The sequence below is a fragment of the Colossoma macropomum genome, unplaced genomic scaffold (assembly GCF_904425465.1).
Source record: "Colossoma macropomum unplaced genomic scaffold, Colossoma_macropomum, whole genome shotgun sequence".
Lineage (NCBI taxonomy): Eukaryota > Metazoa > Chordata > Actinopteri > Characiformes > Serrasalmidae > Colossoma > Colossoma macropomum.
This window is the reverse complement of record NW_023494796.1, coordinates 22737687-22765647: the sequence shown is the minus strand read 5'-3', so window position 1 is coordinate 22765647 and position 27961 is coordinate 22737687. Positions and strand designations below refer to the sequence as shown.

The window sequence follows — 27961 nt, the reverse complement described above, 5'->3', positions numbered from 1 at the left end:
TGTAATCAAAACACAGAAGACATTTTAGAAGCAAAACTTTTTTTTTCTTTTCTTTTTTTTTTTTTACATCTTTAAGAAAAATGGAAACATGAATTTAGTATTTTAGCTGGTATGATGAATCGTGCTTAAAGAGAATTTTTTTTGTATTTATTTCTGCATAATTGTTGAGATGTAAACAAAAAGCTATTCAGAGTGTGTTGCTGTGAAATGGCACACTGTAGAGAAACTTAATTCTTTATAATGGTGGTGATAGGAACCAGGGGTCATGATAGATACAATGCAAGTATAGCCATTTTATCTACAATTTAAAATATCCAGTGAACATACTTCTGCTTTGAGTTTGTATATGCGGAAAAAAAAAGTTTTCTTTGGGGACTATTTTGCTTTACATAGGCCCGCATGAACCTCTCCACCATGAACGGCATTTAAAAATGTTTTAGGCTAAAATTTTCTCAAAATTGTAAAAGAAAAAAAAACTGTAAAACAACTTCTCAGGAATCAGATAATATATGTGTAACCATTTCAGGTAAAAGCTTCTGTGAGGTAGCTTGTAGAAGCTTTAAATACTTCAGACGTCTGGTTCCCATCATCGCTATTGTGAACAATTCTGACTTGGTAAGTTTCTCTAGAAAGGTGTTATTTCACAGCAGACTATGAACAAATTATTCAGAAATTTTGGAAAATTGGTGGAATGTCCCCTAATATGGACAGATGAAAACAGGAAAAAACATAGCCAGGTGTGATGAATCTCAATTTCTGCTGAGGCACGCAGATGGTAGGGTCAGAATTTGGCACCAAAAGCACAAATCCATGGACCCAACCTGCCTTGTGTCAACAGTCCAGGCTGGTGGAGGTGCTGTAACAGAGTAGGGAATGTTTTCCTTGGCACGCTTTGGGCCTGTTAATACCAATTATCACTTGAATACCACTGCCTGCTTGAGTATTGTTGCTGACCATGTGAATCCCTTCATGGCCACAATTTACAATCTTCTAATGGTTACTTCCATCTTGATAATGCACCATGTCACAAAAGAAAAATAATCATAAACTGGTTTCATGATCATGACAACGAGTTCAGTGTTTTTCCATGGCTTTCCCAGTCACCAGATCTGAATCCAATAGAATTGTAGTAGGACGGGAGATTCACAGCAGGAAAGTGCACCTGAAAAATCTTTAAGAATTGCACGATGCAATCATATCAACATGGACCAGAATCTTAAAGGAATGTTTCCAACATTTTGTGGAATCCACGGCATGAAGAATTGAGGCTGTTTTGAGAGCAAAGCTAGGCCCTACCCAGTATTAGTACAGTGTTTCTAATAAAGCGCTCGGTACGTGTATAATAAATCTAAAATAAAACTAAACTATGTAATAGTCTTCTGTGACTGTGGCCTTTGAATAAGTCTAAACATTAAAGTCATGTGCAGATGTGAAACAAGTTTTAAACTGCCATATTTGTTGGTTGTTGGCTGATAAAAACCACATAAGAACTCAAGTAATTCGTCTAGAAGCTTTATTGGTGCTTGTTTACATTTCACAATGCATTCCACTGAGTTCACCACGACTGTATGAAGTATCATTCACAATTACTTGCATAACAAACAATGCTTTAAGTTTTCATGTTACATAATTTTGCAGCTGTAGGTATTGGGTCCACAAATAAACAACTTTAAATATTTATTTTTAAGTCAACGTCTGTAAACGTGTTCTTCCAGAGATTTCACGATATAGCTGCAATGAGGTGAAATGATGTCTCGATATATGCTCTTAATCTTGCAAGATTCTATTTGCCTAGAAATACTCAGAAGCATGAAGTGCTATGGAGCAACTCTTTGCTAGTACTTTAACACAAGAGCCACTTTAAAGAGCGAGAAGCTTCGTGAAAGTCTACACAGTTAATCAATAAAACAGTACAATCACAGTAACACTAAATCATACCAAAAATGGACAGATACCGAGATTTTTTGCCCAAAAAAAATGGTACCATTGAACACTCCCTCATTAAAAAACAAAACAAAAAAAAAAGACATATTTAAATTATTTCTGAAATACATGGGGATTTAGAAAATAACAAAACCAGTTAATGGAATACTATTTCTGCTTAGAAGTGTGCGACACTCAGTGTAAAGATGTTATTCGCTCATTTATAGCAGTCAGTGTCTCAAGAAAAAAATGTAGTGGCTCAAATGGTTTACAACTTCATCGTAGTGACCTTTTGGGGAAAGGAAGGAAAGACAAGGGAAAAAAAGGACTCATAAGCATGGTTTTTCCACAGGGTGTGAGGGTTTCAGTAGGAGAAAGAGATGTATGAAAATAACAGTGTAGAGGAGGGCACCACACCCTGATCCTCAGAGCAACCCCACCAGCCTTAATGTGACAGACTCCTTTCAGCATGACTGCCCTTTACTCTTCACTCAGCCTTCTTCTTTGCACCAGGCATTTTCGCCTGGATCCTACAGAAAGAAAACAACAAGAGACGACAGATGCTTAGAAATCTGAAGAGTTTTAACAAATCGTCTAAAAAAGTGAGCTTTTTAAATCATATTCAATCATTAGGTCACAAGACGTCTTCTGGTAAAACAACAGAAAATCCTAATTTGATCATAAATAAAAGTATGGAAATTACATGCAATAAAAACAGGTTAAAATAAAAAGTATCTAGAAAGTCTTCACACCAACCAGAACAAGTTTACTAAATTAAGCTTTTGCATATTGATCAACACATATATACATTCTCATTATCATATATATACACACGCACACACACACACACACACACACACACACACACCACACACACACATACGTATTCAAGAAAAAACTTAGTTTAAAGTTACGCAACCACACAAAATATCAAAACTCTGCTCTATTTAGGTTTTTTGGTTATGAATTTTTAAAGTATGCCCCATTTAAAGGGCCCATTTCTTTTCTTCCCTTTTTTTGAAATAAGAGCTTGATGGAGTATGTGTGTGCACACACACACATACACACATGCATATCTGCCTATTCAGCCCACAGCAGTTTAGAACATTATATTTATATTTATGTGTCACTAATAAAGAGCTGAGTGAGTGTATAAGACCATTCAATCTATTTCTGGACTTCATAACTTTATTTTAAAGGACCCATATCATGGAAAACAAAAAAAATCTCACTTTTTTAAATTTTGAAGTGTAGCAGTGTTTTGGCCTGGACTGCTTTTAAAATGAGGCAGCATATAGTGCAGCCAATCAGAACATAGGTCATTTACATATTAAAGGCACAGTAACAGCCTGTTTAATTCTAAGTCAAAGCATTTAGAAAATGGCCATTTAAAAATGAACTACAACCAACTTGGTAACTAAACCGACACAAGTACAAGTGGGGAAAGAAAACAAACAAAAAAAACAACACGAAACAAGAAAAATGCAGGACACGGACCCTTCAAATACTGAGTCTGACTGCCCACACAATGACTAAGCTGAAATATTAACCGCGTATTCATAATGGAGAATGTACTATTTTTTAATGTTTATCTTTTAGTCAGTTTTCAAAACTGTTTGCCAAGTTTACATTTAAAATGTTCATTTCTATCACACATAATAATGTTTAAGAATTTCAAGTACACCGTCCAATAATGAGCAAAGTTCATGAAATTTTGCATCGTTTCATGAGTTAAATATAAGTTTTCGCTTTTTCACAGAAATCCATAGCAGGAGCTGACACGAAATGACCCTGCTGTATTATTATTTACATTAAAGTATAAATGAAATTAAAATACATAAAACTTTGCAAAGTGTGACAAATCTGGCTTACTTTCCAACGACATCCTTGATCTGGCTGTTTACCAGGCCGATGTAGTGGTCGATTTGCGTCTATGGTAGATCAAGCAGAGGTAACAGAAATATTATGATACAGAATAAAGAACATGTTGACAACACTACTAAATCACACCAATATTACAGACTGCAGGGAAGGACATTACAGGACAGTTACTGGGAGGTAAAAACTATCAGTTCCGTTTTACACTGACACTGTAACACTGGAAAAGGACATTCAAAAGGTTCATGTTTTATATATTACTTCAAAATACATTAAAACAACACAACACAAACTTGCTATGAGAAAGTAATAAAGGGATGGGGCTTACAAACGAGACAGATGTATCTGCATAGGTTTTATGCCTAAAGGAAACTGTACTTTAACAACTAAAACAAAACTGACTTAAATACACTGTTCAGTTCTCTTCTAAGCAAACAAACTAGTCCACTCAAGTCTAGGTTAATAAACAGTTGCACCTTATATTAAAGTACCTTTTCCAGATGAATTTGTAAAAAGGGGTCGTTCTTAAAACAAAGAGAGTTGGATAAGTCATGTATTTAAACTGTGAGAAGCAGGCTGTGCATTTCTTCAGAGTGCATGTTTATTTCTTTATCAGCCTTAAATCCTCTTTTGCCCTCTGGAACTAGAGGGCATTGATGAGCATTTTGCATAATTGCTGAACTGGTGAATTAAGTCTTCATTTTCATGAGCAACTTGTTTTTGTTTAACGAGACCACTGATCTATAAGACTGCAATGCTGCTGTTTTGTGAGGTATGTTGGAGGAGCCTTATCTTGTGACTCCCCAGAGAGAAATTAAGCATTACTAATGACACCTACGGCTGTCACGACTACTTGATGAAAACTGATTACTACGTTCCCGATAAAGTGGCAGCGTTTAGCTAGCAGTTTGCATCATTTTACTGCATGTTTTAAATTCTCTTACACACTAAGAAAGAAAACCTGATGGACACAGACATGTCATATGCAAAAGTGAAACTGAAACTGTCATTTTTGATATTTCTTAAGTGAAAGCGATTAAGCAAATACTCTACAGAGAACACACTTAAATACCATATCTGTCTGTACATTCTATTTAACAAAAAAAAAAAAGTGCCAAAGCAGATCACATTTTTGTGTTTACCCCCCCCCCCATGTTAAATACAGCAAATATTCATTAATTGTGTATTCAAATATGCAGAAGTGTGTTCACTGTAGAGGGTGTGTAAACTTATTCTTACTTAAAGTCAACAAAACACAATTTGACTATGGGGTGCCCAAACGTCTGCATACAACTGTATATGCATTTTTGTCAATAGCATTTTATATATGCTGTAATGAAGCCTTTTTTATAGGATTCATTGCTCATTTTTCCCAATAATGTATTCTGGAATATGTAAAAGGGCTTCTCTGGTTTGTTACTGTTCAGTTATGTCCATTTTTATTACTTGGCCTTGGTTAGACGTCTGAAGACTTGATTGTCTGATTACTACTATAGTCAATATTACAGCCATAATCATGAAAAAAAAACAGCCCATGTAAAAAGTCCCCATTTCCATTCACTCACTTTGAAACTCCTCAATACCACTTTCAGGTGTGGAAATCATTCATAAATGAGTCATTTCCATTAACAGCTGCAAACACTAAAATGAATATCCACATAAAATTATCTATGCTTTTTATCAGCCTATAATTTTGAAAAAAACTGCTACAACAAGTAAAACTGACATAGTGCAAAAAAATCCAAACTACAGAAGCCTACAGAAGTGAAATATCTAACTACCCTATGAGCACTGCTTTGCAGGACTTACTCAAGCTGATATCAGATGGAAATCCCCTCTGAAATGTACCCATGCTTTTAAACCCAACCCAGTTCCTTCACATGGAATTCTTACCTGATGTTTTTCATAGAGCATAGGGCAACTGAAAGCACTGATCAGACCTGAAAGTTTAAAAGAAACAAGAAACATTTAAAGAAAAATCCAACCCTGCCCTGCTCAGTTCACCATAGTAACCACCTGGCAAGCAGAACATGTTCCACTTACCCAGAAACCCACTAAATTATCTGCAGCTCATTTTCCCCTGTGTGCAGTTTAAAGATAATGTTGGAGCTAATTGGCTTAGTAAGTACAAAACAAGTAACTAGTGGCCTAACATCTCTCAAAAAACTAAAATAAATCTGAAAACTCCAGAGTTTGTTATTTGGTCAACTGAAGTTTAACAAAGCTGTACATTTTTAAGTACTATTTTCCGTTTTGCTGACAATTTAGCTCTAACTAATATGTGGGGCAAGACTTAACTGGTTACATAAAAGTGCCACAACTCGGCAACGCTAGCAATCCTGAAGCCTGTCTGAAATGACTTTTCAAATTAGCTCAATATGCTCAAAGGAAAATGCAAATTACCTGACTTTATCAGATACTCAAAAGATCAATATGTCAGATAATGATGGGAGAGAGACCCGATGTAAATGCTTAATTACAAAGAAATTCTCATTACTGGCACCCATCATTAACTAAAGATTTCCCAAATCCTCAATTATGTCATATTTCAAAATTATTCTGTTAGTCCTGTCTTCACACAGCACTGCACCAAAGCCAGACACTACCTTTCATTTATTTAATTTAAAGAAAAAATAGACAAAAAAGAAGAACATTTGCAAATCAAACAAAGAGGCTGCTGGTGTTTTCAGAACAATGTACTGATCACCCCAGAGTTCAGACCTCAACATCATTGTATGTGCTTAGGATTACGTGGATCATGAGAAGCAGAAAATGCAACTTGTAAGACTGGAAAAATATTCATGCAGAATTCTTGGAAAAACTAAAAGCCAATTTCCCGAAAACAATCAAAGCTGTAATTAAGGCAAAGGATGTGCAGTTTTCTGTTAAATATGTTTGCTGCTCATTTTCTTTCCTGATGCTGAAAAATGAATTACCTGTACTTAACAACTGACTGGACATTTAACAAATGAGGGGTGGTCTCTGACTTTTGCACTGTACTGTACATTACTTCTTAAGTATTGCACTTACACTAACACTTCAAGAAGTACAACACTGACCAATTAGCAAACATTATTTTAAATGCTTGTGTGTGTTTAAGGTCTTTATGCTTCACAGAGAGACAAATAAACAATATTAATATCTGACCCAAATATGCATAAAAAGTAACTAAAAATACTTAAAAAAGAAACCAGCAGACCAGTAATGGATCTAAGATGAAGAATAATATCATAATACTTAGAGTAATATCATAATAATTATTAAAAAAACAAAAAAAACACAGTTTTGTTCCAACAATGACAAAACATCAATAAAAAGAAAAGCTAAACCTTGGAAACACAGATCACTGTTAAACTGTGAAAGTCTTTCAACAGTGGCAGCAGCTATTTTAATTAATGAATTACTTATTAAACCAAAACTCTGGTCAAAATCCATGCTGTGCAACAGACCTTACCCAGAATGAGAAGGGTGAGTCCGTTAAACAAGGCACCGACGTATGTCAGAATCCACATGAACACAGCAAACTGTAAAGAATAAACAAACATAAAAGAAATTAAATGCTGTATTCGTAAGTACACAAGCATTAATACACTAAAATGGTAAATTTGCTGGTTAGGTCTCAAATATTCATGAATAGCTTCAGTATTAGTTCGCAAAAACAGCTAAATGCAAATGAAAATGGTGGTGTTAACTACAACTTAACAGGTATTAAGCCTAGTCCTGGTCTATATCTTCCTTTCTGTGTAGTACTCTGCAGGAAACCAACCCTAAGTGTTTTGGTCAACAATAAAATTAGGATTTAGAGTGCTGTATATGACATTACATACACTATAGAAAACCTTGCCACACAAACAACATGAATAAGGTGTTTTGGTTAACAATAAAACTATAATTTATTGCATATAACCACTACATGCACAATACAACACTCTTGTGCATAATGTTCTGTTTCTGTCCATTCTTCTACTGGACAACACAAAGCATACATCATGTCTGTGCAGAACTTAGGGTTCTATGGGCCATGGAAGAGCCTTTAGTGGAAAAGAGATTTCAGAAGATGTATTCATTTTAAGGTGAGACTCTGTAGATTGCCTGACCCACTGAGTGAATATGGACCATCCACTACCTCTGCGTAGCCTCTTGGGATACGTGGGACTGGGGCCAAGTTGAGAGATTAGAGTTCTGTAAGTGGGCTCTGATTTATGAACTCTAGAACCTGTGCCAGTCATGACATACAGCAGGAGACTGGCACAGTTCAGCCACTCAAGGATGAGAATAAAACACAGAAGACCCCTTGATGATGTGAGTCATGCCCAAAGCTGATCTACTCAGAATGAAAATTGCTGAACTGAAACAAAAGGCAAAGACTGGTATTATGTTGCCTAGCAGCATGTGCATAAGAGAGTTACATATGGCTGATGTTGACCGTTGACCTTCATAACCTTATTACTGGTCAAACTGGCTGTCAACTACTTCTAACAGCTACTATGGCAGAACTATTTGTAGGAAACATCTAACTGCAATTCTCACTCTCTTATTATGATTGCATTTACAAAGTATTTTTTTTCTATAATTAAGCTCCAGGCCTTTTTGTTCAACAAGATCAACACGTTCACCACAATCTTTTGACTTGAGGCTTGAACTGTTAAACTAGTGTGCCAGACTACCAGTTCACAAGCTCAAGCTGAAGAGCTAATTTATTATGTTCAATTGCCACACTTAAAATGTGCTGAACAATGTAGGATTATAATTACAATTGCAGAACCTGTGATCTGAAAACTGCACTCTTGAATTCAGATTTTAATACAAAAATGATCCTTCAACTCTAGTAGCTACTACCATCGTTAATCTGCATTATGTCAAACCTTCAGTTAGTGTAAAGAAAAACGGAAATGGAGAAAAACAGCACACTGCCTCATGTTTATAAGAAATAACACTAAGACCACTATTCTAGCTGGACTAGTTTTATTAAAGGAGATTCTGTCTTATTTGTAGGGGACAAAGTATCTGAGTAAACTTCCCAACTTCCTGCAGTTACCTGACAGACAGACAAAGTTACTTCATAAACTGTTTAACAAAGTTATATTTTCTTCAGAGAATCACTTATAGTCAAACATCACACTGATGGTAGACACTTTGTGTGGAAAAAGTCTGGAGAAGAATTCCAACCAGACTGCACAAAGGATACTGTAAATCACAAATGTGGAAAAAAGAGGTCAAAGTCTGGGCTGTTTTAGTAACAAGTGTCGGTGAGCTTATGTTCACTGATGGGATCATGAACTCTGCATTAGGTCTGCAATAAAACTGTTCAAATGATAATGATTTGAAAAGCACCGGCAGCCTTTTGAAAGAATTCTTTGCCAAAAAGAAAACTATCATTTGGAATGGCCAGTTTAAAATAAATACCACTTGGGCATTTATTTTGACACTTTGTTTCCTAAAATAATGACCTTTAAACATTCGTAACTAAGGCACAAATGTCCAAATTCTTTTGGATGCACTGTATTGGCAGGTTTTGTTATTCCTTTAACATGAGACGATCTGGAAGAGGACCACTGTTTACAGAAGACATTTCAACTACAGTAGATACATCACTTGGAATTGTTCCCTGTCAGAAAAACTATATACATTCTAGATTCTGTGAAGAAACAAAATGACAAAGCTGGTCGATAATCACTGACATCAATCTTCCCCTGTAAAACTAATCCAGCTCAAACAGTGCTAAAAGAAGGATGCTCACCTTGAGAGAATCGACCAAGTCCTCAACCAGGAACAGGCGACGCAGCTCGATAATGGTTGCATTGATCCGCCCGAGGGCTATGTCGCTGTATTTATGGACCACCTCTTCAGGCAAAGCAACATCCTGGTCCAGATACTGCCTACATAGAGGAAAATCCAGCATTTATTCCCCACTTCCATCATCTATCAGACTACAGAAAACAAGACTGCTGATCATAGATCAACGACAGGTTGGTGTCTTGGTTGCTGGGTTTATTTTGAGCAATTACTCACTAGAGATGCTAGACAAATATTTGAGGTGTTTTAAACCAGCTTAATTCAAGTGGAGGCCAAGCAGTTTCTCTTAATGCTAATGCCAGCTTATTCGATCTAAATGAGAGGCTCATGAGACGTCAAGAGAAAGGCTTAGTTTGCACAGCTGCCAGGAAAACTGCTAAGCCAAGAAGGTAGATCCTTACCAAATGCACACTGCTAAACAACACATCTTAAAAGCCTAAGCCAACAATGTTTAGGAGCAGTAAGAACCTCCAATCCATTAAAACAGGTAAACAAATTGTTAGAATTCAAACATTTGTTACATTACATCTTGGGAAGTCAAGGAGAAAATATGGTGTCAAAAAGAAAAGTAAGATCTTATGCATGGTTGTCACTACTGATTACATTGGTAATCGAGTAATCGAGAGATCATTTTCATAATCGAGAGAGTATTTATTACACTCTTTGGTATTCCTGACCAATTTTGGAGTTAAAGGCTTACTGATCACCAAAAACGACTATTACAATTTTTATTGTACAATTTACGTTTTTATTTAAAAGGTGAGTGCCACCTCTTTAATTTCACAATCCGGCCCAATTCTTTGAAAGACTGAAGCAGAAGATTACAAGGGATAACCGACGTTAACACAAAGAACAATAGGAAAACAGTTCATCCAGCTAGCTAATCAGTTTAGCTGATTCGTATAGGCTATGAAATGCTCCTATAAATCGATATGAACTGGAATCAAACACTGAAACAACTTCTCAAGTCATTGATACTGGATCAGACAATTATTTTACTCATGATAGGACAGGGCTATTTGTTAAAAAAAACAAAAAACAAACAAACAAAAAAACAAGCAAAATTATCACGTAAAACACACTGATAAAGATTTCTCTTGATTTGACCAGCTCGCATATCACCGCTGATATCGACGTTAGCAGAAAGCCTGTCAGACTCCATGTCTGATAAACAGCATTTCTTTTGAGCATGGCAAGTCAAAAGCATCTTCAGTGCTTATACGGAGAATGAGGAAAACATTCAGACTGCTGAGCATGGATTTATCATGACCTATGGAAGCCACGTCTATCATTGAAACAGTAAACTAATCACTAACAGTCAATACACCAAAATATTTTATATCTAAATTAGTCAAACTGTACATCACTTACTTGAACGGATGCCCTTCATCAGACTTCTGAATGGCCTGCAGGATGCCCTTGTATATCCTGAATGTGATGGTGACAGAGAGGAGGGCCAGGGCAACGTAAGAGAGAACACTGATGATGCTGCACATGCTGAGGGAGAGCAGGAGCAAAAGACTGGCTCCAAAAACAACCCCTGTGTTCTTCACATCGCGCCAGTACAGCAGGTCCACCACTGCAACAAAAAAAGCAAAAGGCTCACAGTCACTGTGCAAATTGCCAAAGCAATGCCCCCTTTTAAACAGTGGTCAAATTTCAGCAGAAGATGGCAAAAACAAGGATGCTTATTAAAAGCACAATGAATCTAAATTAGGGAACTAAATTCTACTTTGATTTTTAACAAGTAGTCTCACTCAGTCTGTCAGAATTTAGTGTTTATTACAAATGTTTCAACTGTACAGGCAAAAAACTGGATAATTAAATGGTTATTATGTAATTGATTAGTTATTGTGTGCTTATCCTAGATTACTGACAACTATCTATGCCACCCATCCTCTAAGTTTGACCTACTGTTGTCTTAAAGGTCATAGGGATTTGTAGGAAAGGTAGGGATGTGGATGAGAACAATAAACATGTTGATGATTTAAAAAAATAAAAAAATAAAAAAAAACAAAACAAAACAACAAAACACGTAGTTTTATTTCTAAAAGAAATGTACTTTACACAGTGTCTGTATTCAGAAATAAGAATGTTTCTCAGAGTAGGAATGCTGGTCATGGATCTGTTCCTGTCAGTAAAGTTGTAGTAAATAAGAGAAGAATCTGATCCTAGATCAGCACTCCTACTCCTACATGCTTAGCGAATACAGAGCCTCATCTATAACTAGCCGCAAGTCCAGTAATAGAGTCAAAACTGCTAACTTGTGATCTTTGTGACCTCTGAACTCCACCACATGGCAAACAGGTAACATAATATGACCTAACAATAGCCATTTTACGGTGTTCACACTTGCCTACACTGCCAAAAAAAAAGAAAAATCCAGATAGGTTTTAAAAATAAATTTCGACCTCCACAAGTTCTTACTTGCTCATTTTACACCAAAACAAATATTTGGGGAATTAAACTTCTAAACATATCTTAAAAGTAATTGTAAAAAATCTTTTTCCCTTTATGCAACGGCCAGCAGATTAAGTCGCGTGGTAGATTGGTCAGATTTAAAAGAAAAAAAAAAAGAAGGAAGAAAATCTATAATTTGGCTGCAGTCATGTCTGTGCATCTACTCCCCTGACCTCTTTAAAACCTTGGGGGGTGGGGGGTTGGGGTGTGGAAAAACTAGATCATTTTAAACCCAAATGAACCTCACCCTGAAAAATCGCCAGATCCTGACCCTAACCAGAGCTGTGTGCTCATCACATCTCTCTCAGCTTAATCCCTGCCTTCTTTCAGTGGGACAGCTGCGCGCTCAAAAGCACTAACTAGCAGAATAGAAGTCAGAGGCCTGTAAGCAAAAAGGGGAATTCCACCAATTGTTCTACACTTAAGCAAAAGTCAATCAGCAAGACGTAAACAAAATAATTCCAAGTGGTCTGATGTGAAATATATATATATATATATATATATATATATATATATATATATATATATATATATATATATGCACACACACACACACACACACACACACACACACACACAAGTGTGTGTCAGAAGTAGACAAAAACTCTCAAAACCTTTGAAAAACAATATCAGTCAAACGCTTTCAGACACTGCTGTCGTGACTCGGCAGGTTTATTTTTTTTAGGATGGTGCATTACAGTGGCCCTAATGACAGGTAAATACATACATTTCGAAAAAGTCGGTGGACTACCCCTTTAAGCCTCATCCTATCCAAGCGTGCTTTAGACAAAGCGTGCTTTCTGTCATTCTCTGTCTCATCTAACATGAACTTCGCTTCTGCCCGTGACAGCCAGCTCTTCAGCACTCGGGTGACAGCGGCAATTCCGGGCAGGTCAGTCCAGAATTAGATCTGAAAGAGGTTATTTTCCGACCGCCTGACGTCTCTTGACAGGGAAGGCAAGTGTAACATTGAGACAAATATGGAGGCCGGCCGGCTGGCTGGTAGGGGCAGCACAAACAGAATGTACTGTACGTCAGAAAGTAACGGCACTTTGCTCTTCCATAGATTCAGCTGTAGGTTAATTACGAAGCGCTCATCACATTGCATTGTTACGTCATTCAATTACTACATCATTACTCCATTATGACGTCTACATTACTACACTCCTAATGGTGCAGCACTAAAGAACAACCAGCCCGCGGACAGAACGCTACAGTTTTAATAGCCTACACTTGTTGCTTTGCACTGACACAGACGTCTTGCCCGAATTTTCCCGTTCCCCCTTAAATGGTGCAGCAGTTACAACCTGGCGCTCTGTGGAACCGGACAGTTCGAACAAGAAGCTGGCGATTAGGAAGCCAACTTCAGCTCCGTGTGAAAGCTTTACCCTCCCCCGGTAGGATTGCCTACATATGGTAAGCACGGCGCAGCTCTGAGCAAGCTAAAAATAACGGAGCGAGGCTGTTTGCAGCAGGAAACCCGCTCCCGCCCTCTCCCGCGTGCATCTGTACCGAGAGCTCGAGACCGTTACACTAGCCGCGGTGCGATCCATACAGCGCGCGCAGAGAGTCTGCAACGATTTAGCTAGATATCTGAAGCATTACAGAGCTGGTCTGAGTTTGACATTAACTCACTCACCCCGATCTGCGTCCATCTTGCACCGCCTGAAGCTCCGGGACGCAGAGACTCGCACACAACCAGCAGCGCGAGAGAGCGCGCGCACTTCCTGCTGGGACTGCGAGGAGGAGCGCAAATGCGCATGCGCGGCCGTTGACGAAACCCACAGTAACAGCCTTTTTTCACATAACCTTAGATATATCTATGTACATAACGACTTTCGTCTCTCTCTTTCTCTACCTCACACATGATATCAATATATTTATTCGCACAATACTGTTAATGGAGAATTCCACCAAATTTTCAAAATGTCTGCAAAATTGCAGACATAAACAAAGTCGTTCAGAGTGGTTCGGTGTGAGATGGTTCATTGCAGAGACTGATTTCTTTACAGTGGTGGTGATAGGAACCAGGGGTCCAACACTAATATAACCAGTTTATTTACTATCCACAACCACCACTAAAAACTTTGAGCCATTAAACTCTTCAGACTGGTTCCTATCACCAAAACACTCTGAATGACTTTGTTGACATGTTAACCATTTATTTCTGTAGAAATATTGAAAATTTAGTGTAGTTAAATTGGGTCCTACATGGAGGAAAAGCCCTATTTTTATCTCATGGCCATCTACAATTAAAACTTCCAGCCTTTCTGTTTCTGTCTTAATTAGGTTTATTTGCATAGTTTGCTGTTTTAGTTTATGTTTGTCAGCTTTTGCTTTAAAATTATATCAAAATATGATGCGATTTTTATCTGACAATGATTTCACACTTAAGCCTTTAAACTTGCAAAATGAACTGTTGCAAACAATGATTCTACCCATCTGACATCTGATGTCCTTTTTAACTATGCTTGGAGCAGCCCCTCCTGTTTTTAAGTGACTGTTGGTGCAGACAATTCAAGCTGTATCAGAAACTATGCTCTACCCCGTATAGTGCACTATCTAAAGTTTTTTTTTGGGGGGTTCTGCCATTTTATACCGGTGTCCAGAAACATAGTGCAGAAGATCCAGTGCACTCAAACAATCCCGCAAACTAGAGCCATGTCCGAAACCATGCCCTATTCACTATATAGAACACTATTTTGGCATCCAAAAACACAGTGCAGAAGATTCAGTGCAGTCAAACAACCCCACAACGCATCGCAAGTAAGTAGTGTACAACTGATGTACCCTAGCGGATATGAGATACCCATAATGCACTGCGCTGGCTGGTTTGAAGATTCACGAACAACTTCTCTTAGGGAGATTAGCGAGCCCAGCTACAATGGCAGCATCTCCACAGAGTTCTCTTCATACCTGTTACAGACATAAGCAAGCTCTTCTGATGTGTGCAGTCAGACTCAGCAGTTATACCGGACCGGTGGGCTGACATGTATAGTGTTCATGTGACGCAATCTGTTGTCGCACAGTAATGAGCAAAGCTGTATGACGTAGAAATTGATTACAACTATCACAAATCCTATAGCTTATAATGGTGCTCTGTATAGTGATCCATATTTTCGAATGTAGTGTTTAGTGTTTAGGGAACTATTTTGAACACGACATCAGTTTATCCATAAAACCAGAAAAACCATTTACCTCCATGCACTTTACTGCCAAGTTTCTACCGCCAGACAGTCAAACTACTGAGCCAACTAACTAAAAAGCTCCAACATAACCAACAAATTAACTTCTAAATCGAAGCTAATGAGATGGATTAGTGACATGAATCTACAAACACTACTGGCTAGCTAGTTGAGCTGAACTGAGAACATTTAACATCAGTCAGTTGTCAAAACACAAAGTTAAACATATTTATGCATGGCTGACAAATTTGTTCACTGCATGTTCACTATAAATGTTTGATTTTGCTTCCTCAGACATCGACAAAATGCTTTGGAATTACTTTTGATTTAACAGGATAAATGACAGAAATCTAGGCTACTTAAAGGTTGAGGCATCATTTACAAATTCATTCAGCGTTCAGGCATTTCAGTTTAACTTAAAACATACTCAAACAGTTTTCTGAGGTAGGAAGACTTACAGTCATGTCAAAATCATGAAAAATCATGCATCATGTATAATATGCTCCCTGCTGACATTCCTCAGTTCGGCCATTTTTTTGAAGGCAGCATAGATATATCTTTTGCTGCCTTACATATCCCATAATCCTGTGTAAACACTGATGCAGTCAGAAGAAAAATGCTAAATCATACAAATCTTTGCTAAACAGCTACCGTGTTCTCTTTGTATTTTATTTGGTCTTTTCAGAACGCTAAAGACCTTCATATGGTAAATGAGCTGCTCTGCTCACCAGCCAATCAGCACTTAGTAGCGGTAATGCCAAAGAATCAGCACTCAGTGTCAGTAGTAACCGAAACCCATTTGCTGCAAAAAAAATAAAACAAACAGGTAGGTTTTCTTTGCTTTTTTAGTGACATACATCCTTCTGCTTTCTAAAATTAAAAGAAGGCCCTGGACCAATGGTTAGAAACTATTTTAACCTTTTCATTTTTAGTTGTTGAGCTCCATTCACTCTCATTTATTTAGGATTAGCTCACGGGTGCCCTTTGGTGTTTTGCAGTCATGTTTTTGGTATAACTGGTATGGCTGCCTTCAAAATGTGTCTCAAACGTGATTCTGTTGCAGGCACCTTCAATGACAAACTTCTAAGGCGTGCTTATGCGACACCACAGGTAGCAAAGCATCGAGACGGCTGCCCTCAGTTTCAGACACAGCCAATACATATTTGATTGTAAAAATCGGTAGAACAATATGAGGATGGTGTTCAGCAAAAAGAAAACGGTGAAAAATGTGCAGCGAAAGACACGAACAAGCTTTAGGGATACGTTTATCAAAAAATAGTGTGTGGAAATATTTCAGTATTTCTTAAATAATGGTTTACAAATTTGAATTCCAAATTTGACTGAAACGTCCATCCCTATAAATGACGTCTTCTCTGATTGGCAACTAGTTACTAGTGGCTGCAACACATTTGGTTGAATGACAACACAAAAACAATGAATTCTAAATGGGTTGTTTTTGCTGCTTTGCTTACATTCATAGACTAAACATACATCTAACATACATCAAACTATAATTTAAAAAAATAAAAAAATAAAAGGAAGGCAAATTTGTTCTAATACGATATGGGCCCTTTAATTCAACATGGGATTTTGCTTTCTAAGTATCGGCTCCAACAGCCTGGCACAGCTTCTCCTGCGGTCACTGCATCTAATTTTAGACCACAAACCCTCGTTCAGGTAGACGAATGCAACAGCAAACCCTTTTACAAAACTTCCTAAAACAGTCTGTAACTGTTTTTAAACAAACAACAGTATTAAAAGCACATAGGAGAACCTATGGAGTAACTGACAGCAAGTGGTCAGCTAATTGTGCTGGATGTAAAAGAGTATGTACAACTAAATAAACGTACAACTAATCAAAACCATACTGTGCCTGAGGTGAACTAGCTAACTCCATCCCACAAATTCAAATACGAATAAAAACTTGGTGCTTACTTAAATGTTGCTGCACCAAGCACTACATACTCAGATCTAAACATAATTCATGTTCATGGTACTCAATTAATAAAGCTGATAGAGGCCAATAATGTAAGCACATAGAAGTGATTAAGGAATGCACTACTCACAGAGAACCTTCTACATTTACTGAGGTGACTAGTGTACTAACGCTTCATGTAATAATGTTCCTTTATGACTGTGTACTTAAACATCATCTTACTGTGGTAGATAGAGCTGACCCTGAACACAATGCCCTCACTGTTGCAATGCGAGTCAATTGTGACACAGCATCTTTAGTCTGTCGCAAAGGCAACACTCATGATCATCAGCAGACAACTGCTAAAAGTTCTGAGCCTAAGTAGCAGGCTCTGCACACGTTAACAGCAAAAAAGCAACCTGGAAGGCTGAGGGGGATCTCAATTAAAAACAAGACAATGTAAGAATGTAAACATTTGACTTGAACCACAATAAGACTTTTAAAAAAACTGTATGGGTCCTTACAGGCTAGTTGCATTGTAAAAGAACAGTCTTTAAGTTTGTCTTTCTAACTATATCAGAAATGCCTGTCCTTAGATAGCTCCAGATCACCCCACAGGCATGCAAATATCGGCAAATCATCACTTATCTGCAGATACTTTTGGCACAGATCGGCCTACCTCACCCAGAACCTTTGAACGCACCATGCCTGTCATCATAGCCAAGCTATTCTGGGTCCAAAGGTCTATCCAAGAACATTTCCACTAGAAAGATCTAAAGAAGAAGCCTTTAGTAACGTAAAAAAGTAAAATATGCAAATCTCAAACTGTAATCAAGCCAACATAACTGACATGACACTCCAACTGTACAGCTATTAAACACCTAAAAAGTAAGTAAAACATGCAAATCTAAAACTGTCAAAGCTAAGAAAACTGACATGACAACAACTGTACAGCTTTTAAACACTACATGATATAAGCAGCACCTCAAGTTATACTTAATTCTACCACCAAGAACATTAAGAACTTCAGAAGTCACCTGGCAGCAAACTATAGGCAGAGAATTGGTTTCTTAGCTTAGTAAACATAGGTGCTGTACCCTGGTCTTTCCAGTTAGGTGAAGGCTGGCTGTCCTTATTGTCCATAGCTTTCCCTGTGGATGGTAGGGCCGGTCTGCAGGGGATCAGCTTGGCATTCCAAGCGGAGTGAGGAGTGTCGAGCTGCAGTGACGGGCGGGGCGAGGGGGGGCCGACGTGAAAGAAGGTTCCCTCAAGTGAGATGACTGCAGCGCTATCTCTCTCTCTCCCTCTTTCTCGCGCGCTCACTCTGCCTCTCTCAGGCTGCGGGACTGGGATCAGCTGACTGTCTGCTGGCTCGGGCAACCACTAAATGCACTGACGCAGCGACTATTTCCCCTAGCAGTCTCTCTCTCACCCTCTCTCACTCTCTGTTTCTTCCCTCCCACCCACACATAGCCACACACCCTTCCCCTTTACATTTACATCTACAAACACAGATCTACACCTTTGTCTCTCTTACCATCGCTCATACACACATGCAAAAAAACAATAATAAACAACATACTTGGACATCTAGGTGTTTACAAACATATGCACCTTCACTATATCTCCACTATTCACTATATCTATACCTTTAAAAGACTGGAAAACCTGTTTTGTATCCTTTAAATCCTGCAAATTCATCTGCAATCACCTCCTTGTACACAGATTATATTTATTATATTATTAGTATTACATTATAGTTTTAATTATTCAACTGAAGAAACTAAGACTTGTAGTTGACAGAGTTATAACTCAAACATGTATGTACTGTACCAATGTACTAACTGAAACTGTGAAAAAAAAAACTTGTTGTAACAAGACATATAAAGCAAAATTCCAGTGTGCATTTGGAATGGCCAGACAGTACGCAATATTCTAGCCCAAATGTCATCAGTTAAAAGGGAGGTGGCCACTAGAGGGCACCCTTTCAAAGTAAAAGAAAACTGCTTCAACCGCTCGTCATTTTCAACAGTCACTCAAACGCTCAGGTTATTGCAGTTACAGTCTAACCTAAAGTTGAATGACTCTGATGTCCTAAATAAACAGTGGTTCTCATTCACTCAGTGAAGTCATTTTGGTCAAATCTACGGGACAAAGATCATGTTTAAAGGTGTGGTCTTGAGGCCTGTAACTCTCTCAGTAAATCATTCTGTGTAAATGCTCTGAGTTCTGACAACCTGTAACTGTGCACGGCGCATTATCTGCTGTAACCAACACAGAGCCTCATGTCAAACAAGTGAGGTAACACTGCTGATAAACTATCTGCTTTTTGATGACCCGGTGTTGCAATGCAGGCATGTGGATTCTTACGGCCCTGCCAACCTGTAACAAACCCTCAGAGTGGCTTAATCATAAATCCTCACACCTCTACGAGATTTCTGTGTAGGCTCAATGGACTCGTTTTGGAGCTATGAAAAGTTGTGAAACTGTTTGCATAAGCTAGAAATTTGAAAAACTAAACATGTCTAAAGCTTACAAATGACCTTTAACACTTAAGTAGTTCTGTTAGGCCTCTATGCACAGTTGACTTATTAACTGCAATCTGTGGGAAAACAATGAGATTGTAAAACTGCTGGTATGAGATAAAGAAAACAGGAACTTCCATGATTACGTGCAAGTCAAAGACTCTTCCTCAGGGAGATTCATGATTGGCTGAGAGGTTTTAAAAAATGTTAACGTAAGATTTAAAATTAAATTAAGTAAATTTAGTGAGGGAGTTACATATATTTAAACTTCAGATAAACAGACTCTTTAATTTAAAAATGAATAAATAAAGTAGAAATGTCCAATTTTATCCACAGTGGGCTGGTGTGGCTGCAGGTTTTTGTTCCAAGCAAGCTAAAGCACACCTGATTCGACTTGTTTAATCAGCAGGTCTCAGTCTGATCAGGTATGCTCCTGTTTTGTTGGAATGAAAACCTGCAGCCATACTGGACCTTTGTGGATAAGACTGAACACCCTGAAATGGAAGTGTAATACATTATAAAACATGACTTGAATGATACGCATGTTCTTTATTTACTGCTTTGTGTTTTTGGCTCCCAGCCCACCACAAACTCCTCACTCTGGGCCCCAAATACAAAGCATTTGCTTCCCCCAGTCCTTGCTTGCTAGCTAGCTTACTGGCTACACAAGGTCATACTAACAAGAAACAATATACCATGTGCACACAATCACAAAAATGCAGACTCATGTGTAGAGTCAAGCAAAGCTCCATTTTAAATTGCTTCCGTGCAAATTGCTTTCTTTGCAGCTTTTATTTTACCTTGCAGTGGAAAAATATCCCTATTGAAATACTGAGACAAAACTTGATTCCTTTATAGAAAAGACTAAAAATTGACATAGACTCTATATATAGAGTGTGCTATGTTACATTTTATACATATATATATATATATATATATATATATATAAGGTTTGTAAAGGGAGATGGATATTATTGGACATGGAATGTATAAAAGGGAGACAAATGGCAAATATAACAGATGAAAAACAAATTAAAGTGAAGAATACCCACCACAAACATGCATCATGAGCATCACACCATGCAGAGTGAGTAAAGAGTGATGCAGGATAAAAAAGATGAGGGAAATGAATGAACACTGAAACAAGGGAAGATGGGTGGAAGGTGATGACTTCATACACAGAAATGAAATGATACGAGCTGCTGCATGGCCTGCTAAATTACCTGCTCCTGCACTCAGGCTAGGCAGCTTGATGACTTTAGGTTCCACTTTCTTCATGGCCGTCGTCTCGGTTTTGACCACTGGGGAGTGGGCCAGCGGAGCCTTGGAGGGCACTTGGAAATCTGACAATTCAAGGCCAGCCTTACCTCTCGCCGGAGAGGCCCCATCTAAGGGTTCGGTGAGCAGAAGGTAAGAACTTTTTGTTTCTTGCGCTGCAGAGCTTGCATCTGCCGTCTTCTCTACCACCTGCTCTGCCAGTTCTGGCACCACATCCTCATCATCTTCAGCCATTTCTGATGCCTTGGCAAACTTGGAGTTGTCTAATGTTTCCAGAAACTCATCGATGGCACCTCGAGGTGGCTTCTCAACAAATTCAAACTCTTCAGATGACACTTCTTGCTCAGAAACCTCATCAGCGGCCTCTTCAACCTCTTCCTTGGCCAGATTCTTCTCAGGTTCAATCTGAAAACTAGCTGGGTTTTTCGCCATGGCCTCCAATACTGGAGAGAGTGAATCTGCAGAGGGACTTTCAGAATCAAAGTGTTCCTGGGACCTTCCAGTTGGGAAGCTAAGACATTCAAATTTGTCAACCATCTGAACAGAATCTTGACTTGAACTCTTGAAATCGTCTTGGTCTTCAACTGTAATGTCGTTGCCCTTTGGAGAGATCTCTGCCTCCTTGACAAGGTCAAATGCGCCAAATATTTGTTCTGAAGCCTTTTCTGACTCTAGTTTAGCCTTTTCAGCGGCAGCCCTTGCCTCGGTCTCCTCAGTCATTTCCTTAAGCAAAGGAACCTTGGTTTCAAAAGCAAACGGATTGTTCGCTGACAGGGAAAAAGGGGCATTTGGCGAATCATTCCCACTTCTATGGACTGGACTGAAATCGGGGCTTCCCTCAGACGATCCTGAGTCTACTTTGTCTGGGTTGAGTGGTGAAGACTTCAAAATGTCAGGGAGAGAGGGTGGCAAAGCAGACTCCTCATGCTCCTTAGAAGAAGTTGTAAAAATGTCAGAGGAAGCAAGCTGTTGCCTTAGTGATTCAGTGGCTGCTTCCCTGGAATCAAAAGATGGCTCATAGTCCTGTACATCATCCTGCAGCTCTCCATCATGAGCATTCTGGACCAGGTCTGGGGATGGACTATCTGACATCTGTGCTGCTCTTGTGTCTGCTGTAGTTTCTCCAAAATGAGAGAACTCACTGCTGAGGTTGTCAACAGGCGAGAAATCTTGAAAAGGATTTTTTTTCATATCAAACATTAAGTCATCGTCTGATTGGTTAAGCACATCTGGCTCGTATCTAGGTGTGTTCCTAGAAGGGGAATCATTGCCGAATGAATCCATGGTTATCTTCGTAACGTCCTGTGAAGCTATGAGTGAAGAATTTCCGTTCTCTGTTGAATTAGAGGTAAGGGCAGAATTAAAATTAAGGGTTATCTTGTGCTTACATTTTAGGGTACCTGAGATGGAGAGGTTCCAAAGGAAGCTTCATGCTCTTCACCCCTCTTGATCAACACCTTTTGGCCAATAAAGTTCAAACAAACTGTAGAGCTTCTGACTTGGAAAGGGTGGGATTTTGCCATTTCCAGAAGCAACAATGCCAAATGTGTCTAATCTGAAAGGGCATGAGAGTTCCTTTATCTCACGTGTGCATACCTGTTTATGCCTTCTTCACAACTGTGTCATAATATTCTTCTGACCAACAGAAATGGGGAAATTAATTTGATTGTTGGTCATTATTAACCCATGACACTGGGTATTACAGACTCGAAACAGATGTTAAAACATCTCTGGCAGGAGAAGTTGTTTCACATAGTCAAGACAGAGAGGAAAGGAAGGGAGAGAGGGAAAATGGAAGCAGAAGAACTGCCTGCTTCTTAGGTAGACAGAGAAGAACATGACATATCAGGACAAATAACACCCCTCATCTACTCAAAAATCTTGGAACCAGACTGCAAGCAGTAGAACATGCAGTAGCCAAAATTCTTAGTTATCAATCGTTAGTAATTCAATTAATATAAACAGTCTACATTCTACATACATCTACTCATTAAGACACGCCTAACTCGATGACTTTTTGTAAAAACTTCAATCAGAACTCTGAGTCTGTCTTTTTGCAGCAGTCTCCAAAAACTGATTGGAGCTTTAAACAGTTAAACAAGCAATGAATAACACTGAAAGCATGCACCTAGCCATAAACTTAGTTATTTGGCTTAACTTACAGTAGTACATTAAAATTTCAGTAAAAAGTAATTTGAAAACTTTCAAAAACACTGAGTATAGGTCTGGCTCTACAAACAGTGGACATGCATGGTAGTAGCACCTAGATAGTCAAAAGTTAATAGTAAAACATACAAATGCAGTAGCCAAGCCAAACACTGTGAGTGTAAAGGTAGAAAAGAGAATTAGTAGCATAAAGACAGAACTTGCCTGAAGTAAATTGCATCAGAGGCGGAAATGGAGCAGCAGGAGCAGCAGCAGGGGCTGGAAGACTGGGTTCATCTGAAGGGAAAAAGTAATAATACTGTGGAATAAGGACTGTTACGGCCTACCAGAAGATGTGACACACAGAGCATGCCAGAAAAACCAACTATGTAATAGCTTAATTATGCTCACTAATACACATCCAATCCCAAAACTTAACAACGTCAAATAGCATTGCTAGGAGCTACACTGAGTTCAATCAGAAAACAGAAAAATCTAAGTGATGTGCAGCCCCCTACCATTCGATCAGCATGTGCAATGTTAAGGACAGCAGAGTTTTGGTGTAATGAAACACACTTCAATTGGATGGCAATCCTTGACAATCCTGTTAACGCTCCAATGCAGACAAAATGTAATGCTTTTGTGAGCAATCCTGCATCATCTTTCATTAAAGTAAGAAAATAAAACTTCTGCTTTCAGACAGCCTCATTTACACTGCAAAAGAAATGCTTAATTCACCTCACTAACATTTGTACTCTCTCAGCCTTCAAATATAGCACAAAAATAGGGCTCAAATACAGGAGATATGTGGTTCTGCAGTGCTCAAACATAATCTTTGCTCCTGATTGCATAGTACAACCACCTAAAATGTAAAACAAATATTATGCTCCCTGGTTGTCACTTACTCAAAACTCTTTGTTTTTAACTCCTACCTCACAACCATGTTATGGTCACTTTCCACTTTCCTCCAAGTGCAATTTTAACTGGCCACACAGATCATTTTGTAATTTACATACTGCAGATGTAATTCAGACTTCAGACAACCACAAGAACGTAGGCCTGCTCAGCGACAGGGAACAAAAACAAAAACATTTGCATTCAGACACTAAACTGCAGATGATCCACTGTAATTTCAGGATACGGCCTACAAAGAGCCAATGAGCAGGCGTTGATGGAAAGGACACACCCAGAGCATTGCTTTTTACAGCATTACTGAGAAGGAACCATTGAAATGAACACCAGCGGCAGTGGTCTATATATAGGCTATTTCTACGTTTTAAATCAGGCCCCAGCCCTTCCCCCTAAATCCATCTAACAGATCCATGGACCGTCTGAAGGGTGTGGTCTTCCAAATCAAGTGAAATGGGTTATAAGTTTAAAATCCACGACACAGTGCCCCAAAAGGACAAAACAATGTAAAACATGCTCTTCCTGAAAGTTGCAGCATCATTGTATTTGGCACTTGTTCGTCCAAATAAAGTCCTTCAGGGACTTTCATCAATAACACCTAGTAGGATGGTAAAATTGTAAAATTACTCAGAAACACCAAATACAGGATCAGTTTAACATATTAAGCATAAGCCAGATTTTTTTCTAAGGTGACTGTCCACTTACACTGCACCTAAGTCTAAAACCAGGCCTAATCAATGTTTAAGAAATTGACCCAGAAGGCACAAATGAGGCACAAAAGCAGGTAAATGTAGGCTAGGAAAAAACAGGTAACAAGGGTATTAAGCTTTGCTTCTCATGGGCTTTAGGTGTCATTTATCATAGCCCAAAATTGTCCGTTGTGCCACATCGACATCTAACACACAAATGATGAGTTTATTAAGCCTAGGAATAGACAAAAAAGAACGCTCAATAGAGATTTACCACTTTGCACTGAAAGCCCAAAACCAGGCTTAACTCATGTTTGGGAAATTGGTCCAAAAAAGCACATATGAGATACAAAGGCAAGGGCAACAGGAGTAACCAGGTTAGCTCATCAGTGGTTGTATGTGTCTCATCTGTCCCCTGCACTCCCAGAAGTTTCATGCTTACTATTAGAAACGGTCACCTGATTAGTCTACTCATATTCGCAGTGATAAAGTTGTTTCAGCCTGATGCCTTGAATCATACTACTGAAAAGAAGTCAGCAGTCAATGTCAGTCACACCTCGCCTTTGTACTTCCCAACCTCAACCAACCCCGCCCTAGTGGCCTCCTGTCAGGGTGTTTTACAGGGTACATTTTACAGCAAGTCTAGCCTAATATAAGTGCAACCTTCACGTTTGTTAGCTTTAATGAAAATGCTCACCAGCTACAGTCTGTCATTATTTACAAACCGGGCAAAAATCAGGTAATGTAAAATCACAGCTTCTTCAATCACTATTAAATCATTAGAAAAGGCTCTCAAGTTACACAAAGGCAAATGGAAAACGGTCTAAAATCATTTCTAGCAAATCACTGCTGAACCAGACCCACTTACTTTCTTTTTCATGCCCTCAAACCCATCCATTTGAGGAGGGTGTGAGCTCCTTTGTTTGAATACTGATGCTAACCAGCAACGGTAGTGAAATGACACTAACGTTACTGCCCCTCAGGCCATATTACTCAGCTAGAAGGGTCTTTTCTTAAGTCTGTGGGGGGCCGAACAAGAAAATAACACACAGTTCGCTATTTAACAGCGTCTCGTTTTCCGCAGATAACGTTTATTGGCATTTTTGGCACTGGAACAGGTGGGCCGCAGGGTCTCTTCCGATAACGTTAGCAACTATGCTAAGTAACGCTGCGTGACTCGTTTTCATCTGTCATCTAACGTTTCTGTGTCTTGTTTCTACAGCGGTTATAGGTTATACTGCAGTGTGTGCTGAACCAAAAAGGAACCAAGCAAGATAAGGTGCATCTTTTATGAGTGAATCAGCATGGTCATCCTCAACAGCCTGCTAAGACAGAGGGGGTGGGTGCTGTGCTGTGATTAATGCTCGCTATCCATCAGCCTATAGCGTTAACAAAGCTTTGTTCTGTACAGATTAACAAATATAACTACGTGACAAACGTCTCCGAAACGACTGCCTTAAGCGTTCACATGAAAATACAACTAGCACTCACGTGATGATGGTGGTGCAGGGGCTGCCGGAGTCGGTTCCTCCTCCACTGGGGCAGATTTGAACGTTTCCTCCGCTTTGACAACGGGCGCTGGAGCAGCTGCGGTAATGTTGAAGTCCTCCTGCTTTTGTATCAGCTCTGTCTCCTCTACGGGCGACTCTGTAACCTCCTCGGGCTCTACAGTCGAAGTGACAGCTGCTGCTGGCTCTGCAACAGGCTCAGGCACTGCAGTAACAGCCTCCTCCTGCTCGGGCTGCTTGGGTATCGCCTCCTTCTCATCAGCCGGAGGCGGTTTCGGGGCTTCTTCGGCTTCTGGTGCCGTGACCTCCTGCACTGGCGCTGCCGCCGCTACCTCTACTGCAACCTGCTGCTCCTCAGTCTGAACACTTTCCTTCACTTCGCTGGGCTCTGAATGAGAAATCAAATCAGTTTTTTCCGGCAGCTCAGTCTCGGCTTTGTCTGCAGTCTGCGCGACTACCACCTCCTCCTCCTCCTGCTCCTCTTTTTTCAGTGGTTCCTCCACCGTGCTCGTCACCAGCGGCTCTGGCTCCGGCTCCAGTGCTGAAGCTAAAACTGCTTCTGCTGCTGCTGCTACTGCTACTGCTTCTGCTTCCCCGGGAGAAGGTAACTCATCCTCGGCTTGTGTCTCCACACCCTTCTTTACCTCGCTTACCTCAGTCTCATCTTGTTCACCCCCAGCAAAACCTACGTTGTCCCGTCTAGCGGCGGCCTCGTTCGTGCTCCCCTTCAAGTCCCCCATTGCTGACTCCTCTTGCACTTCGTTAGGAGTTGTGGAGGAAACTTCTTCAGTGTCTGCCATCTTGAAAACGTGACTAAATTTCCCCCTTTTTTCAAGCCGAAGATGGCAAGTGCCTCTCAAAGCCCCCCAAATTCAGCCCAAAGCTCCGCTTGTTTTTAAACCTGTAACTATTTTTACTGTTTTTGATCTCCTGATGTACAAAAAGTGATGAGCCACGGTGGAGCTGACCACCCAGAGCAGCGCTCAGCCAAAGCGCTTTGCTGCTCCTACCCAATATTGAAATACAAGCCAAGACCTCACTGGCTAGTGAGAAGCCAATGGCAAACTACCGAGGGACGAACGGCCCCGCCCATACACAACAAAACCACGCCCACTTTCTCAAACCTTTACTCTACCTCCTGAAAACGAGAGGAGGCCTCAGCCTGCTGAGTGGACTGGAGAAGGGGTGGATGACATAACTTTGCTGGACTGTGAGGCAAAGTTCATTCTGTGGAGCCAGGAAGGGGTGTAAAAGACATGTAAAAGACAAAATATGTAAGAACAACCACAATCAGTAAACAATGAGCAGCACTGCTGTTGAACTTCAGTCTGTAGCTACATCATTTAAAGAGCCCATATCATAGAAAACCAAGTTTATATCACTTTTTTTTAAAGCCGGAGCTAACTAAACTTTTTTTAACATCTCAAAATGTATCAGTCCACACATTTCATGTATGAAAACCAATGCAAAAGCAGTTATAAATTCACTGTTTGTGATGTCACAACACCAACACATTTACATATATCCACCTAGCCAGCCTACAGTACTTAAGCCCTTTCACAGTGAAGATATAAAGTTCAGCCCTGACTGCTTTTTGAATGAGGCAGCCATTCAGATCAGCTCATTTACATATATACGTCTTAAAGGAGCTGCAACAAGAACAGCCTCTTTAATTCCCATCGACCAAGACAGGATATAAAATGGTCATGCAAAAATGAATTATAACTGTTTTTGGTATGTAAAACAACAG

At 39.4% G+C, this 27961-nt stretch overlaps 1 protein-coding gene across 5 annotated transcripts; it reads right to left on the bottom strand.

The window, feature by feature from the left end:
• Positions 1–1496: 1496 nt before the first annotated feature.
• Positions 1497–27237, bottom strand: rtn4b (reticulon 4b). Of its 5 annotated transcripts, XM_036583131.1 has the most exons (9): positions 26195–27237; positions 23331–23402; positions 20906–22294; positions 10969–11176; positions 9542–9680; positions 7256–7325; positions 5695–5741; positions 3796–3854; positions 1497–2453 (listed from the first exon to the last, which is right to left on the bottom strand). In XM_036583131.1, exons 1-9 carry the CDS (start codon positions 27009–27011, stop codon positions 2411–2413), a joined length of 2844 nt encoding a protein of 947 aa, XP_036439024.1. In that variant the 5' UTR covers positions 27012–27237; the 3' UTR covers positions 1497–2410. The 5 variants fall into 5 exon arrangements, with proteins under 5 accessions (XP_036439024.1, XP_036439025.1, XP_036439026.1 ...); XM_036583132.1 differs by lacking the exon at positions 20906–22294 and having other exon boundaries at positions 26195–27227; XM_036583133.1 differs by lacking the exons at positions 20906–22294; positions 23331–23402 and having other exon boundaries at positions 26195–27227.
• Between the last annotated feature and the right edge of the window lie 724 nt (positions 27238–27961).